General features: G+C 37.1%; 1 protein-coding gene across 2 annotated transcripts in view; it reads left to right on the top strand.

The window, feature by feature from the left end:
• The window catches only part of CFH (complement factor H), a 99,335-nt gene that overhangs the window by 14,137 nt on the left and 67,359 nt on the right, over positions 1–17,839 (top strand). Inside the window, exons 5-9 of one of the 2 annotated variants that reach the window (XM_082394236.1) lie at positions 1,152–1,343; positions 3,623–3,793; positions 10,576–10,749; positions 14,548–14,736; positions 15,176–15,352. In XM_082394236.1, the coding sequence (XP_082250362.1) occupies positions 1,152–1,343; positions 3,623–3,793; positions 10,576–10,749; positions 14,548–14,736; positions 15,176–15,352 (903 nt within the window). The remainder of the gene's footprint in view (positions 1–1,151; positions 1,344–3,622; positions 3,794–10,575; positions 10,750–14,547; positions 14,737–15,175; positions 15,353–17,839) is intronic. The other variant, XM_082394237.1, reaches the window with a different exon arrangement.

Genomic DNA, 17,839 nt, shown 5'->3' with positions numbered 1-17,839 from the left:
GGCTGAAGTGGAGAACATGATTTAGCCACCTCCTCCCTCTTGCCTGGCAAGGGGAGTTTTCCTATGGTCTTAGTTGTACTGAAAAGAGACAGGAACTAAGGAAGACCTCTGTCCTTTCTTACTGATCCATAAAGCAAACAATGAGAATGAAAAAATGCACATCCTGTTCCCAAATTTTGAACTAGTAATTCCAATCTCTAGTCATCATGAAAATAAGAGATCAATCAGAATTGTTTTTCCAAGTTCCATGGTGAGGAGTAAGGAGAGAGGGAGAAGAAGAGAGAAGGAAAGGCACAAAGGGAGACAGAGAAAGAGAGAGAAAAACAAGGAGGAAGCAGAAGAGGAAGAAGGGGAGGGGGGTGGGGGGAGGAGAAGAAACATGGTGACTCAAAAATCCCGTTGTCTGAAAAAGAGAGTGGATCTTTCATCTGCGGAAATGAGGGGAAGGACATCAATGTTCTAAGGAACATCCACATTGGAATCACCTGGGGTGTTTCTTAGAAACTGAAATTTTTGGTTAGTAAAGATGTATGGAATCAGTATCCCTGGGGTGATAGGGCAGCCATAGAATTTCCATTTAGCAAGCATCCTGGGTGATCATTGTAAAATAAAGATTGAATATCATAAGCTAAGGGATACCGGAAAATATTAAGGAAAATCAAAAAAGTGCTCAAGTTATTTTGATATGGAAAAAGGAAAATTAAAGACTATTTATTTATTGAAATAAACATAATCAGAAAGTTTGCTTTTACACCTTTTAGGAATACAGTTTTATATTATTGTGGGGCTTAAATGGAAATTTTGTATTTAATTATCCCAAACTTTATATTTCTCAATTATTTAAGAAACACTTGTTTGCTACTACAAAATATATAAACTGTCAATCAAAAATCCAAAGTAATAATTTTCTTTGTTCACTCTCATAGAAAAGAATCAGAGATAAACTTACAGGGGTTTTTTGTTTGTTTTTTGGGGGGCTTTTTTACTTAGTAGAATTTATTTTTGGCTAACAGGTATATCAAATACATCTTTAAAGAATTTAATTTCCTCCAATCTTGCTATTGGTTATATATATGTTATATTTTTATATACTCATTTTTCATAATAAAATTTTCCAATTCTACTAGAAAAATTTATATTTATTTTTTCAGTTGTTAAGTGTTTACCAGTGACAGAACCAGAGAATGGGAAAATTTTCAGTGGTGCCCTGGAACCAGACCAAATATATACTTTTGGACAAGCAATACAGTTTGAATGTAATTCAGGCTACATACTTGATGGACCTAAACAAATACATTGCTCAGCAGATGGTATTTGGAGTGAAGAAAAACCTAAATGTGTAGGTAAGATACACTTACTGTTTGATTATTTGAATGAGTTTAGTTTTTTTTCATGAAAATATGCCTTTCAAAACACTGTGCCTCCTACAGAATCTGAAAAATACTAACTCACTAGCATTTATTCAGCACTTACTATTTCCCAGTAAGTGATCTAAGTTCTTTACACATGTCATCTATTTTGCCTTCCAAATGACTATGTGATTTTTGTACTGTTTTCACTGCCATTTTATAATTGAGGAAATCATGGTGCAAAGAAATTAAATCGGGCTTCCCTGGTGGCGCAGTGGTTGAGAGTCTGCCTGCCAATGCAGGGGACACGGGTTCGAGCCCTGGTCTGGGAAGATCCCACATGCCGCGGAGCAACTAGGCCCGTGAGCCACAACTACTGAGCCTGCGCATCTGGAGCTTGTGCTCAGCAACAAGAGAGGCCGCGACAGTGAGAGGCCCACGCACGCGATGAAGAGTGGCCCCCGCTTGCCGCAACTGGAGAAAGCCCTCGCACAGAAACGAAGACCCAACACAGCCAAAAATAAATAAATAAACTAATTAAAAAAAAAAAAAAGAAATTAAATCACATGTACAAAATTGTCATGGCATATATGGTAGAGGTAAGATTTAAACGTAGGTTATCTGACACTAAAGTCCATGCTCTTAACTATAATTAAATTGTAATTGACTCTTATGACTAACATAAAATCTTAAACATTTCTACTACAAGTTTAATATTAAAACTCCAGAATAGGTCATTTTTTTATTTGAAAAACTATCATTATTTATTTCTATTGATGTGTCATGATAACATTGTGTTTTTGAATAATGCTTCTAGGAAGTGGCCCTGTTTTATACTTGCACTGGGAGTTTAGTATAAATATTGCTGAACTGAACTGAATCCACTAAATAAATCTTTGTCTTTAAAAAAAGTTCCATAGTTAGCTAGAAGTTAGCAGTTCTTTAGTTTTAATACTACTGACCTGTGCCTGATGATCAATATGATGATTCTGGCTTTTGTAATAATATATTTTGGTCAATTTATTTAAAAGTACCATACTTCGTTTGACCAGTATTTCTTTGGCAGAAATTTCTGCCATATTTGTTTTTTAACATTATCTAAAATCCCCAAATTATTTACACTTTCTTAGTCTAGTCTGTCCTACAGTGAGATGAAGAGAGAAGCGTCCCTCTTCCTAGGAAGTCTTTTTTACAAAACTAGTTCTTTGAGTTAATAATGGCAAACATATTTATATTCAGTGTAGCAATTACTGTATACTCTAGAGGTTCATGGATGGGGCTTATTTCTTGCAACTAAATTTCTGTGGTTAGTGAAACCTTTCTGGAATGACTGATGCAGAAGATAAGTCTTAAAGGAAGAATGAGAATCTTTCAGATGAAGTTGAGGAGGGGAAAAGCAAACCAGCCAGAAGAAGTTAGTGGAGAGGAAGGGACAATGGCCTTGAGGCCTCTTTGAGCATGAAGCTCCCCTATTCCCACTGTTCTCAGGGGCCTGAGATGGAGTGAAGATTGGCAGTCCAAGGTTCTGCGGGGCTACGTACACCATGCTGAAGAATTAGGCTTTTATACAGACTGAATTGGGAATCAATGAAGCATTTTAAATGGAACAATAAAGTGACAAGAAAAAAAGATCATTAAGTTACAAACAGGAAAAAAAGATTAAGATGAAGGGAGAATAAGATCTGGGAAATTAGTCACTGTTGCTGGAGTCCCAGAGAAAAATTTTGGAGTGACAATAGTGTGAAAGATGATGGCCAGCTCTTTTTTTTTTTTTTTTTGACGGAAAACTTGGATGGATAGCAAAACCACAGAAGCTGGTCAGTTGCTTTTTGGAGATGTAATAACAATGAGATATATTAATTTCTTTGACAAAGTGTTTTGTCAATAATTACTCTATTATCAATAACTAAAAAAATATGTAATTTTTACAGGTCACAGTGAAAATACATATCACATTAAACCTATTTCTGTATTCAATTTTATATATACAGTTGATGAATGTTACTGGCCACTATTTATTTCAAGAGGACTAATTTATCCCCAAACTAAATAAATTAGCAACATGATTTAAATCAGAATTTTTACTTACTTCAAAAATGAATGTTAAGAACAACCGATAAATTATTCACCAAGCATTCAAGTCAAAACAGGACTTTTGTTTAGTTGTCTGATTTACCTAACGGAAACAAGAGTTGTATCTTTATATAACTATATTTGGGACACAGTCCTTTAATATATAACAAACCTGTTGGAATTTAATCCCTTTTGTTTAGAAATTTCCTGCAAACAACCAACCATTTTAAATGGATATCCTCTATCTCTGAAGGAAATTTATAAGGCAAATGAACGAGTTCAATATAAATGCACAAGTGGTTTCGAATACGGGGAAAGAGGAGATGCCGTATGCACTGAATTTGGATGGGCCCCAGTTCCTTCGTGTAAAGGTAATGCTATGTTTCTCTTCTATATCTTTTGCTGTATATTTTTACCAATTGTTTTAATTCATATACTCCTTACGGTTAAGCAGTTTATTTTTTCTCACAATGGAGTATTAATGTTTATAGGAATCAACTATTACAAAGACATAACATTTTATGTGTGCAAGGCCTGTTTTGAGATCAATTGGTGTGATTCTCTCACTCTGAAGATAGACATAAACAGGACCAGAAAATTTCAATAGCTCATGAAATCTTTGGTCTATGGTCACAAAGCAAATCTAGAGCAGAGCCAGGAATGTAACAGGTTTCCTAATCCCCAGGTATATATACCTCTCAAATAATTAGATTCCTCTCGTAAAGCCCAAACTTTCACTTTAAAAAGTAAATTATATTAATACCAGATGAGGTAATCCTCCATGGATAATGGAATTAAATAGAAGAAACTGGAGATTTCATTAACCACAGGCTTCATACGAATCAACTGTGGTGATGGTGCTGAAAACAGTTCCTCTTTTAGGCTTCATAAGGGAAGGATGTTACACAGACTCAAAGAGTTCATTTCAACTGTGCTCTTTGCCCACCAGAAATTATGTCTGCTTTTTTTGTGTTCTACTTAGCCTACCTCATTTAGAAAGGGATAGTTTCAACTATCATGGCTTAGAAGAGAAAAATATATCAATAAATAGTTGAGGAATGTAAGAAGTCATAAGAAGAGCAGGCAGATACAGCTATAGCATGGTAATAACAGTGTTGAATTATTTGCAAACACTTATGAAAAGGAGGGAGTTAGCTTTTGATGAGGGCTGCTTCACCGAGTAAAACAAGTAACAGTATTATCACACATGACATCCGAGACAAGTGACTCTCCAAGAGGGCAACTTTTACAGGTATTGCCACACTGTGACCTTCACCTCTTAAGAGCCCTCTGAACTTTAAATCATGCTATTCGTAATAACATATATAAACCTTGCTTTGGTGATCCTCTTTTACAAAAACTAGAGATAGTTTTTGAGCTGATTTTATTCTTAAAAAAATTTAGTTGAGCCCACGAGCAGCTCCTTGGAAAATACATCCTCCTGAATGACCTTCACTTTCAAGCATTGTTAAGAAAATATTTAGAAAGAAGTTAAGAACACAAGACAGTGATAACTGTTACCGAACCAAAACTTGGGTCTGCTCACCTGCACACAGTAAAGCTAATCTACTGACACCAGGTTGTGGTGAAGGGAAGTGCAGCGTTTATCATAAGGCACCAAGCGAGGATTCCAGGGCAGCTAGTGCTCAAAAAGTCCAGCCTCCCCAGCCTCCCCCATGGGTTTCAGCAAAGCATTTTTAAAGGCCAGGTGAGGGAGAGGTGTCCCAGGGTATGTGATCAGCTCGTGCCAATTCTCTGATTGGTTGATGGTGAGGTCACAGGGCAGTGTCACAGGGGTTAACATCATCAATCCTCAGGCTCCAGTAGGTCTGGGGGCTACGTGCTCATGGTCATCAAGTAGTTAACATCTTCCGTTTGATTGTAGTTTTAGCATCTGTAAAACAACTCAGGAAACGTGCATCAGATGCTATCATCTAGGTAGTTCAGAGAGGAGCTACAGCAGAGGATACGGGGGAGGGGTCTGTCCCGGGAAGGCCCCACAGGGTCCCGCTCGGTTACACAACCACATGAGATCTGTGTGCAGCTGATGCTGTGTGGAGCCCAGCTGTTTATCTCCACGGCATTTGTGGCTCCTGAGCAAAGAAGGTGGATGCACAAGTCCTCTGGCGTCAAAGTCTGCCATATATGCTACTTCCAGAGCCCCTCTTTTATCCATCCGATCACCAAAATATAGCTTATAAACCACTTATTTTATCAGGACTCTTGTCCCGTATTGAGGATAAACATTAGAATAAAGTTTCAATGAATTCCAGGTTTCAATGAATTCAAAGTAAAGCCTCAGGAATTCAATTTTACTTGGACATAGGACTCAGGATAACATGACGTAGAAGTCATTGAATTATTCCTTTTTCTTGGTCACTTACCTACCTACTTAAAACTCTTCCTTAGAACAGATCCGTTTTAGTAGTGGGAAATTTCTGTTTTTCCCACAGTGTTACTACAATTTCTAGGCTTACTTCTCTTAAAACTAGACTCCTTTACACACACACATCAAAGAATCCACATTTATAAGACATTTTCCTTTTAGAAGTTCTTTTTCATTTTCCTAGTCACAAGTCATAACTTAAAAATTCAAGACTGTATGCTTTAAGGTCCTGCTTTCTTTAGCGAGAGAGATACCAGGATTAGGACTGGTACTCTCTCTTTTACAAGATAATTTGCTAAAGATCAATATAAGTAAAGAGTGGTTCACCCCAAATTAGATAAGCATGCTCTGTCTCTTAAAGATGCTTCATTTTATTAAAATGCATTTTACATTAACTAGATATAGAGAAGTCTTTTATTAAAAGAAACTCCACTCTCTGTACCTCAGCTAGTGACACAAATACCTCTCCCTATTTTCATGGTACATTGGAAGGATCTACCTGCTGATAATGATAAATTCCAGATTAACATATCTTATTTTATAGAACTCTATAAGAAATTTGGAATTAAGTCATAAAAGTAAATTTAAATAAAATAGTCTAGGATAAAACACTTAAATTGTCTTCTATCTGGTCTATGATTTGTACGTGTCAGGGGTTTTATTTGAGGGTGATTTGTCAAAACTTTGGTCTCTGTATCCAATAAGGAACAGTCTCTGACAACAAGTCACTCACAGGAATAAATAAAAGTATCAAGACCTGTTAAATAAAAGCCACCTTTGATGCAAATCTCTCTGTTCCCTGTACAGACTGGATTTTCTACGATTCACAACAGAGTGTTAACCTTGAATTAATTATTCTTATTTCAAATGCTTAATGGTTGCTTCTAAAAGTAGAAAAAATTTGGCCTTACATATTCGGACAGCCTCAAATATTATTATTATTATTATTTTAATAGAAACACCTGCCCTGGCAATGTTTTAATAACATTATTTATTTTAATGGAGATCATGAGTAGGGAATCAAAATTTATTAAAAGATTTATATATACTGCTTGAAAGTAATCCCTAGAAGTTCTTCTACTCTTAATTAATTTAACAAAATTCTCCCAATATTATTTAGTAGGTATCTTAGTGAAACACATGTTTATTTATATATTGTGACTTTCGACTTCAAACTTTGGTACTAAGTTCAGCTGTAGCATGAAGTAAAAACTAAGACATGTAAACTGGACTTCAATGTGTATATGAAAATATGATAGATATAGCAGAATGAAGTGAAAGAGAAAAAACAGAAAAGAATAAATGAACACATTTAAGGCTTATTTGAAGTTAGTGTTAAATAGTGAAGACCTATTTCACATAAAACTTGTGTTTAGGTGATCACATATGATTTCTATTATTTCTAATATAATCATTGCTAATAATTATATTATCATGTTAGCAACAGAGGCATATTGAAGCTTATCTGGCAGAATGGAATATAAATTTAAGACCAACTAGGAGACTACTGCACTACCTCTAAGAGCTGACCTTACACAGTGGAGGTGTCTTATGAAAGGGAGGAGATATATAAGTAATAATACCAACTTTATAGAATATGGTGTTTGACTGAATTTTGAAGTGATGTGGAGGAAGGAATGTAGGGGTAAATTTCCAGGCTTCCATCATGAGGTTCTTGTGTCACAAATTCCAATGTTATACACAGGAAGAAAAGCATATACTGAAAGAAGGATGATGATTGAGTTTGATATATGATAAGTTGAGTATGCTTTTGAGTTGTACCCATGGACCTGTCCAATGTGAGCTGCAACTGGGTGTATGGATTGGGATCACACTGAAGAATTTATTAGCATAACAGGGAAGCTTTCTGTCATGGACAAGTCTTGAAGTACACAGAGAGTATGATGAGGAAAACAACAAAATCAAGGACAAATACTCATGTAGAGCCAAGTACAAGGCATCTCTCTTCATTCATACAACCCTTATAGGGTCTTCAGGGAAGGTGTTTATGGCGTGGTGATAAGCATCACTATGAAGATTTAGAGGAGAATCGTTCAAGACACAAGGAACAGAAAGTGCAAATGATAGGCATAAGCTTGGCATGTGTGAAAACCAGACCGAAGGCTAGTGTGTTGGTAGCACAGAAAATAAGTAGGAAAGTGGTAGGGGATGCGATTGGAAAAGTAGGCTGGGCCTAAGAATTAAGTGGATTGGTGGAAGAAGAGGAGTAACTATAAGTAAACTAAACAAAATTAAATCGTGTTGTTCAGACAAAGGTAAGGAGAAGTAGAACATAAAAAGGTAATGCACTGGGGAACTTCAAGAAGTCTGTGATCAGCAGTGTCAAATATTACAGAGTTTAGCTAATAATATACACCAGACACTGTAATATGTGGAATACAAAGATTTTTGAATTTGGAAATTGGGGGACATTGGTGACTTTTGTCAGAGCAATGTCAGCACGATGGTGGTGTGAGAAGCCAGATGGAAACAGGTTGAAGAATAAATGGGAGGAAAAAATGGAATACCTTCGTGTCGTGTAAGTGTCTGGGACATTAAACTTTTGATTGCCAAGGCATACATTTTAAAGGCATTTATCCTGAGTAAACATACTGTCAGCTGTGTGACACAGCTACTGTCAAAATAACTAGATAAGGAACCGGACTGCCACACCCATGAAGGTCCCTTTATAGAAAGCCCTGGGTGACCTAGATAACTGACAGCTTTTCCCTTCCCTCACCCTAATTCCCACTCTTCTGCTTTAAATTCACCAATAAAGAGTGAACCTGAGAATCGTAGACACCCACTCTGAGACCCTAATAAAAACAGAGCTCCAAGTTCGTTCTGTCTCTCTCTCTCTCTTTCTTTCTCTTTCTCTCTTTTTCTACCTCTGACCTCACTGCGGGGCACTCCTCAGGTGTACTGGGTACACTTCAGGACCTGTGAGTAATAAATCTTGTTCTTCAGAGTTTCCTGATGATTGTTGCTGAGGGGCCTCTTGCAATCATAATAAGAACCACAGGGCTGGTCCACCCACAGCCTTGACTTCTGTCAGGAAAGGTCTGCGGAGGCTCCGCACAAGCAGTACAGCCCAGATGGGTGCCTCAGACAACCCAGCTGGCAGCGTCCCTATGGATAGGCTGAGAGTGATACAACAATTACCTAAACTTGGACAAAAGGTAGAGAGAAGGAGTTTAAAATTGGGAGAAGTTTGCATATCCATCTAAGACAGAGTGGTTGACAAAATGAGAGAGAGAGAAGAATTAAACAGTGGTGCAACATCCATGGAAAAATGAGAAGTTTGAGAAGCTATCTTGAATTTGAACACACAAGAAACAAACAACAACAGCAGCAGCAACAACAACAACAACAACAAAACACACCTTATTATCAAAGACTAAGGGAAAGGCTTAAGTCCAGGATAGATGCAGCTAAAGTTGAAGAAATCTTGGGAAAAAAATCTAGGGAACAACTCACGACTGGTAGTCTCAATTGTTTCCTGTGAATGCAAGGACTTATTATCTGTTGATGAGAGAGCAATTGTGTTAGGTGCCTTGAGCAAAGTAAGGAGACTGTGGGTCACTGACTTTGGGAAATGGAAACAAAAGTAAATTAGGAGCGTATAAATAAATGAATTTCAGGCAATGCTGAATGTCCACCACAGGTTTTTAGCCCAAAATACAACATGGCACCATTATAGATGGCTGTGTAACATTTCTACAATAGTTTAAAAGCATGATATTTTATTAGAAAAGGAATATTGCAAATTGCTCCATTGTTGAGATATAGCAAAGTTTACATAAGTGACTGAGAAAAGCTTTATAAATTAGGAAAGGCTAGGTAAAGGGATAACACACTCTAATCCCCGTGTCAAATCCAGCCTGTGCCCTTTTTTGTGAACAAAGATTTATTGGAACAGAGCCATGCCCATTTGTGTATGTATTGTTTATGGCTATGTTTGCCCTACAGTGGCAGAGCTGAGTAATTACATCAGAGACCTTTCATCTGGCCCTTTCTATAAAAGGTTTTTCAAACCCTGGATTAGGTTATTCTATTACAGGAAGAAAAATGTATTCCAAAATCTCAGTGGCTTAATACACTAAAGTTTATCTCCTATTCATGCTCACATCCAATGTAGGTCAGAAGGGTCTCTGCTCATCATTTTCATTGTAAGAATCAGGGGATGGAGACATCACCTTTCCATGTTCTTCTTTTAATCACTGCAGCTGTGGGGAAGAGAACATAAAAATTCACACAATAACTGTTACAGTCACAATGACTGTTCCTCCCTAAAGGAAAACATATTACTTCCATATTCATTTCATTGTCCTATGCAAGCCATGTGTTTATGTCTACTTCAGAGGGACAGGGGTATACTATCCAACCAAGCATCTGGAGGGAGGAGACTCAGAATATTTGTAAATAGTACTTGTGAGAATGACAGAAGCTGAGGAACTTGCAGAAAGTGGAAAGAATAGCTGAAGTGATATATCAAGAATTCATTGCCAGGTATGGAATATCATGAAGCATGTGTTGGCTTTGGAGAAAGAGTATTCAAGAGTCCAGCGGGCACAAATACATTAGATGAGAAATACAATGGAGGGAAATATGAGTGATACAGCAGGAAGGGCATGAGGCTGTGCTCATTTTAATGACATTTTGTGCTGTACTAAGAACAAATAACATCCACTTTTATATTTTTATATACTTGATTATTTTTAATGGATAGTTATTTCTATATTGTACACATATCTTTTCTCTTTTCAGAAATAACATGTGATCCTCCTTATATTCCAAATGGTATTTACACACCTCAATTAACCAAATACAGAGGTGAAGATAAAATCATTTATGAGTGTAAAAGTGGCTTTTCTCCTGTGATCCAGGGAAATGTTGCAATGTGCACCAGCCATGGCTGGTCACCTGCTCCAAGATGTTCCTGTAAGTTTCACTCATATCTTGACCTACTTCTTAATTCTGAAGTTTCTTTCTCTTAAACATACAAAAATGGGGACAGAATAAATCCAAGTATTTGCCCTACTGTGTATGCAAAGTAGAGGCTTTAGAGGCATTCTTTGCTTTTCAAAGTAGACAGTTCTAAGGAGGAATAAAAACATTTTTGTAAACTAAAACTCTTTAAATTTTTTGCTACTCAAAGTTAAATATATGTCTGTGTGTATGAATATATAATTCTCTAATATAATTCTAATATCTGAACTAAAACATTGAGTAAGACTTACATCACCCAACACCTAGTATATTAGTTATCTAGTGCTGTGTAAAAATATTCTCCCAAAACATATGGGCTTAAAACAACACACCTTTATATTCTTAGAGCTCCTATGGGTCAGGAATTAGGAAGTGGCTTAGTTGGTTAGTTCTGAATCACACTTCTTGGGTTGCAGTCGGGGTGCTGGCCTGGGCTGCAAGTCACCTGATGTGTCATTTGCTTCCTAGGCTCTCTCACCTGGCTTTGGGCGGGAAGCCTCAATACCTTACCACATGGGCATCTCCGCAGATTGCTTGAGAGGAAGCTATGTTTCCCCAGAGCTAGTGATCCCAGAGAGAGAGAGAGCAGGAAGTTTCCATACCATTTATGACCTGGTCACACACTGTCACTGTCACTTCAGCCATATGTATTCTTTAGAAGTGGGTCACTAAGTCCAGCACATTCAGTTGTGGGGAATTAGGCTCTAATTTTGGGAGGGAGGAATGTACAAGACATTGTGGAATTTTCTAAAACTATCACATTTAGAAAAATGTCACTAAACTGAACAGAGTATTTTATTTCTAGGGATGCTTCCTTTACCTTTTTTCAAGTGTTTTCTGTCTCTACAATCATATTCTTTTTCTTTATACATCACAGTTTATTGTAAAGATGCACTACAGTTAAACTCGATCTTGCATGAAAGAAAAATGTAATGATACAAATAATAGATCAGTGACCTCCATGTTAATTCCAGGCATAAGTCCAAAATGATTTTTCAAAGTATGAGTCCCTTAAAAAGGAAGCTATTATCAGTATGAAACAGATTTCAATGTGCATAAGAAATATAAGAGAAATATTTAATCGTGTTAAAGTTTGGTTTATGAATATGGCAGATGAGCCTGACTGTACCTCAATGAGTTTATCCCACAAGGGAACTTCCGAAGTTCTTGTGGACAAGATGGGGAAATTGACCAGTTAGATGGTTTATCAGATATTCATAATTTCGTTAAATAAGCCTCTCTGATTATCAGATTCAGGACTGTGTTCTCAGGCCTGCTCCATCCCTCTAGTTTAATGGTGTAGAGGAGATGCAGTACAAATTCACCGCTGGAATGATACAAGGGTGCTGAAAGAGAACCTGCATTAGGACAGGTTCATCACGCAGAAAGACTCCCATGTGCGAGGTTGGATCTAATAACATGAAACTTAACAGTGATAACTGTAAGATCCTGGGCTTGGGTCATAGGAGTCAGCTGCACAAGTACAGAAAGACTAGAAACACTTTTAAAAATTAGTGAATATTTTAATCAGTTTTGAGATCAGTCTGAGCCAACACTGTGATGGCACAGCCAAAGCTGCTCATGAGACCAGAGCTCGTGTTGGTAGAAGTGTGAGAGTGTAGTGAGGCTGTTCTAAGTCCTGCCAGTGTGAGTGCTGATCCGACCACAGTGGAATAGTACATGTGCTTCAGGAATTGATCTGGTTAGAGAGATACAGACACATTCACATGTGACCGAATGAAAGACAAGAATAGGAACAGGGCTCGGGCCAGTGATAGTAATAATACTTACTTTCAATTATGCCCTCTGTGTGTACCTTTTAGAAATGAATCTCAGTGGATTATTTTACTGTATTCATATTGTATGAAGAAACATAATGAAGTGGATAAACATACTAGTTCTGAAATCAGATCATCAGGATTCAAATCTCTGCTCTACAATTTAATGGCAAAGTTAATTGAGTTCTTTAAGATTTGGTTCTTGCAAATACAAAGACTCAAGCTTGACCAACATAGAATTATTGTTAAATACACATATCTTGACATAACATGATAGAATTTGTAAAATCCATGGATGAAGAGAAAATCTTCTAAATCTCCAAAAAGTAGTGTGAAAAAAAACTAGTCTGGGGCTTCCCTGGTGGCGCAGTGGTTGAGAATCTGCCTGCTAATGCAGGGGACACGGGTTCAAGCCCTGGTCTGGGAAGATCCCACATGCCGCGGAGCAACTAGGCCCGTGAGCCACAACTACTGAGCCTGCGCGTCTGGAGCCTGTTCTCCGCAACAAGAGAGGCTACGATAGTGAGAGGCCCGCGCACCGCGATGAAGAGTGGCCCCCGCTCGCCGCAACTAGAGAAAGCCCTCACGCAGAAACGAAGACCCAACACAGCCAAAAATGAATATAAAAATTAAAAAAAAAAAAAAAAGAAAACTAGTCTGTTACTTAAAAGGAATGAGAGTAAATAAGCATTTCAATCTTAAAAGAGTGGGAAGCTTCACAAAAGTGGGGAAAACCTATCAATGATGAGAGATACAGACTATAGGACAAGAATCTATACCAAGAGAAGGTATCATTCACAAGTCTTTGTTAAAGAAAGACATTAGGGTATGCAAAGATTCAAAGTTTATAATTCACGTAGCAAGTCTATAAAAACAGCTTGAAAGATTTCTGTAATCATACAAAAAAGAAAACGGATCATTGATCTTAAGGAAGATTAAAAATGGTAATGAATATTGTGTGTGTGTGTTGTACATTTTTTTAATGTGTTGCATATGTGTTCTTGTAATATCATATTTCATGATGTAAAATAAATACTAGTGTAGTATTAAAAGTATTAGATTATCTCCAAACCATCCAATAAAAAGGGTAAATTTTTCTGAAAAATATTATATATAAAACTCTTATAAACAACATAACACTTAAGAATACATGTGAAAATTACTCAATATATAAGAATAACAATAAATGTAATTATATTATACCTCATTTAAAATATTTATAAGAAACAGTGAAAAAAACATCATTCTCCCATTAAAATTAGAAATAAGCATTTAAGTGTTTCCCTTAATCATAACCATTTGGATATTAAGAATTATTCATTCATTGTTCATTTCTCTGATTAGATAAAGAAGGGAAAATATGCCTTCATGTCTAGTTTGAGGGTTAAATAAGAATTTTTTTTTTCTGTGTAATGTGATCAATGGATCAATGGCTCAACTGTTGTGCTTCTCTACACTTATCACACATTTCCAATAAATAGAAAAATAAACTAATGAGTGTTAATCTATAAACAAAAACTGTTTTCCTACATTGACTTGGTCTGAGAATAAAAGCCAGGATCCTGATTTCTGATGAGAATGAAAAAGAAAGGAAAAGAAAACAGATGAGCTGCACGATAAAATTTATACTTTCATCTCTCGATTAAGATGCTAATTTAGTCAACCAAGGCTAGGACTTATGTACTTAAGGATAATTAAATCAATAGCTCTGTATAGTTTTCTACCAAGAGAGCTCACATATAAATTTTATGTAATATGACTCACAAGACATAAGTTGATCTTGATTAGCAAGGACATCCTTACATACCTCAATCATCTGAGTTTTCTGTAACTTTTCTTTTCCTAGAAACTCTAACGCAATGAGGGTAATTAAGCTAATAGGAATATAATTCATAGATGAAACATCTGATCTCTAATTTGATGGCTTACTAAGGTAAAACATTATTCATACCTTTTTTTTTTTTATTCCAAGTTAAACCTTGTGATTTTCCAGTAATAAAACATGGAAGGCTACTTTATGCAAATGAAGAATACTTTCCAGTAAGGTTAGGTCGACAGTTCACCTATTGCTGTGATCAGTATTTTGTGACTTCTTCACGACTTTCCTGCGATTACCTTACTTGCACACCACAAGGGTGGTCTCCAGAAGTACCGTGCCTCAGTAAGTAAACCTCTTTAATTTTATATGTATAAATCTTCCAAAGAGTGGAGAGACAATAGTACATAAGTGAGTACAATTAAGTCTTGCACAACAAAAAAAAGGCCAAGGGTCAAGTTCTGTGAGCAAAAAGACCCAAATAAGCCTTCTTTTTATGAGGAGCTCTCCATGGAAATCACATGAGAAATATAGAGACTTTACAAGAATATCTGCATCATTTACACATATTGTAATTATAAAAACTAAAGATAAATAACATGGTATATTGATTTTTTTTCTTTTTTAACAAACACGTGGTAGTAGCTTTCATTTTCATTAAGTTATTTGTTCTTTTTGAATACTAATGCATTGTCAGGTAAATACTATAAAGTTAATTTTTAATGTGCTATTTTACCAAATATATGTTATTTTTTTTCTTTTCTATTGTCTTTATGATCCTTAGGACAATGTACTTTCAATTACTTGGAAAATGGACGTTACCCAGATTACGAAAAAAAATATTTACAAGGTGAAACTGTAAGAGTTCACTGCTATAATGGCTACAGTCTTCAGAATTACCAGAACACAATGACCTGTACAGAGAATGACTGGTTTCCTCCTCCCAGATGCATCCGTGTCAGTGAGTAAACTGGTCCAAGATCCCAGTATATTTATAATTTTCTAAAACTCAGCTATATTATCCACTGCAAAATGTTTTTATCAACTTTTTCTTGTTTTGCCAAAAGACTTATTTAGTTTTATTTTTTACAAGTGTGTGTGTGTATATACAGACTTCTTGATAAGTATATAACAAAATAAATGTGCTATTGATAGACATTAGTCAAGAATAAAGGGGGAAAAAAAAAAAAGCCACAAAGAAGAAACCTATAATAACAGAGAGATGTCAGCAAGATGGCCGAATAGGAGTTTTACTGTCTCTCCTGATACAAACTTTGACAATCATGAATCGATGAGAATATCTTTGTGGGATTCTAGGAGTCTAGCAGAGAAATTATAGCACACTGTTGGAGCACAGAGATTCAAGACTGAATGCATCAAAGAGGGTTAGAGGAACAGTTTCACTTTACCTGTGTCACCTCTCCCCTAAAGTAGCACAGCTTATTGCCCAGAGAGACCCCTTCAGCACAGGATTTCACCTGTGGGGGAAAATAAGAGCATGTGAGTAAGGGCCAGCTTCCTCCACTTGCAATACTGATCAAAAGGCCCACTTCTCTCTCACCCCATCCAGAATACTGGGGTAATCTGCATGACTGAGGGGTGGGGAGAGGCCAGGAGTATAGCATCCAGGGCTAGAATTCATCAAGAGACAAGGATCCTACTGACCGTTTTGTAGACACCACCAGCTGGCTGAGGTAGAGGTGAAGAAGTTCAAGAAGATGACAGAGGGCCTGGGTCCCAGCACCCTCAGGGACCTCGCTGTGGCAGGACTGGAGATGCAGGTAAAACTGCTCCAGAGCCTGGGCCTAAAATCAACCCTCATCACCGATGGCTCCACCCCCATCAACCTCCTCTTTAACAAAACTTTGGGTCTGCTGGGGCTCAGGTCTGAGGCCCAGCCCCCAGCCAAGAAGGCAGCCTCGGGGCCCAGTGCCCAAGAGGGCTTGCTTCTCCCCTCCACTGCTGGCTCTCTAACTCTTAGAAGCAACAGGTCATGCCTTAGCCCCCTACTGCACTGACAAATAAAATTGACACTTCTGGGCATTTAAAAAAAAGGAAGCCCATCCTCTAACCATTGCAGACACCTAGTTTGTGAATCCTTCTCACCCATGGACACCCTCAACACATCCACATCCCCCTGCCCCATGGCCAGCTCCCTGTGTATGTCCCCAAGGTGGTGATGCAAACTTTTGCAGATGACTAGTGAGACATCTAGAAGCCAGCCTGACCCTGTGGGATTGTAAGAAAACACACAAACATGAGCATTTGTCATTGCCCCAGGGAAAGCAACCGGGAAGCTGTCAGCACACAGACTGGCTTTGCCAGATTGAGGGAAGCATACAAGCTTCAAACTTCTCTCCCATGAAGGATCAAGATGTGTGGAACAGGTGTGTCCTTAAAAAAGGTCTGGAAAAGCCTATAGCAGTGTGACAGAATGTATTTTCCTCCCCAGTCAGTCTGTAAAGACTGGAGGAAGCAATTGCTTCTTTAAGTGTGAAGACAGCAACAGGCGACTTCAAGAAACAAAAAAAATCAAAGGATTACAATACAAACGAAGGAACACAATAGTTTTCCATTAACTGACCTCAAATAATGGATATGTACAATTTATCTGATAGATGCTTCAATATAGTTACTTTAAAGAACTTCACTGAGATGCAAGAAAACACGGGCAATTCAAAGAAGTCAGATAAACAATAATTGAACAAAACCAGAAGTTTAACAGGGAGATAGAAAACATAAAAAAAAAAAACAGTAATTCTGAAAGTAAAGAATACAATGAATGAAGTGATAAATACAATGGAGAGCATCAACCACAAACTATCAAGCAGAAAAAAAAAAAAAACTCATTTGAAAGTATCCTGTCAGAGTGAAGAGAGCCTACAGGAATGATTGGAGACCATCAAGAGAAACATTGTAGAGATTATGGGTGTCCCAGGAGAAGAATGGGAGAAAGAGCAGAAAGTTTATTTAAAGAAATAATGGCTGGGAAGACATGGACATTCAAAATCATGCATTTCATAAGTCCCCAAACAGATTCAAACAAGAGATATTCTATATACAAGACACATTGTAAAAAACTGTCTAAAATCAAAGGCAAAGAGAATTTTTGAAGCTGAGAGAAAAACCTCCACAAACAAAAGGGATTCCCCATAAAGATATAAGCAGGTTAATAAAACTGCAGAAACACTGCACACCAGGAGAGACAGGGATGAAATATTCAAATTACTGAAAGAAAAAACCCTGCAACTGAAGAATTATTTGCCTGGAAAAGCAGTCTTGTAACAATGAAGGGGATATAAAGACTTTCCCAGACGAATAAAAACTGAAGGAATTCATTAGAACTAGATCTGTCTTACAAGAAATGCTGAAAGGAGTTCTTCAAGCTGAAAGAAAAAGATGTTAATTAGTAATGTGAAACCATGAGAATATACAACACATACAAAAT

The sequence above is a fragment of the Balaenoptera borealis genome, assembly GCF_965194805.1.
Source record: "Balaenoptera borealis genome assembly, chromosome: 1".
In the NCBI taxonomy this organism is placed as follows: domain Eukaryota; kingdom Metazoa; phylum Chordata; class Mammalia; order Artiodactyla; family Balaenopteridae; genus Balaenoptera; species Balaenoptera borealis.
The sequence above is the reverse complement of the archived record's forward strand: the minus strand, read 5'-3'. Positions and strand labels throughout refer to the sequence as shown.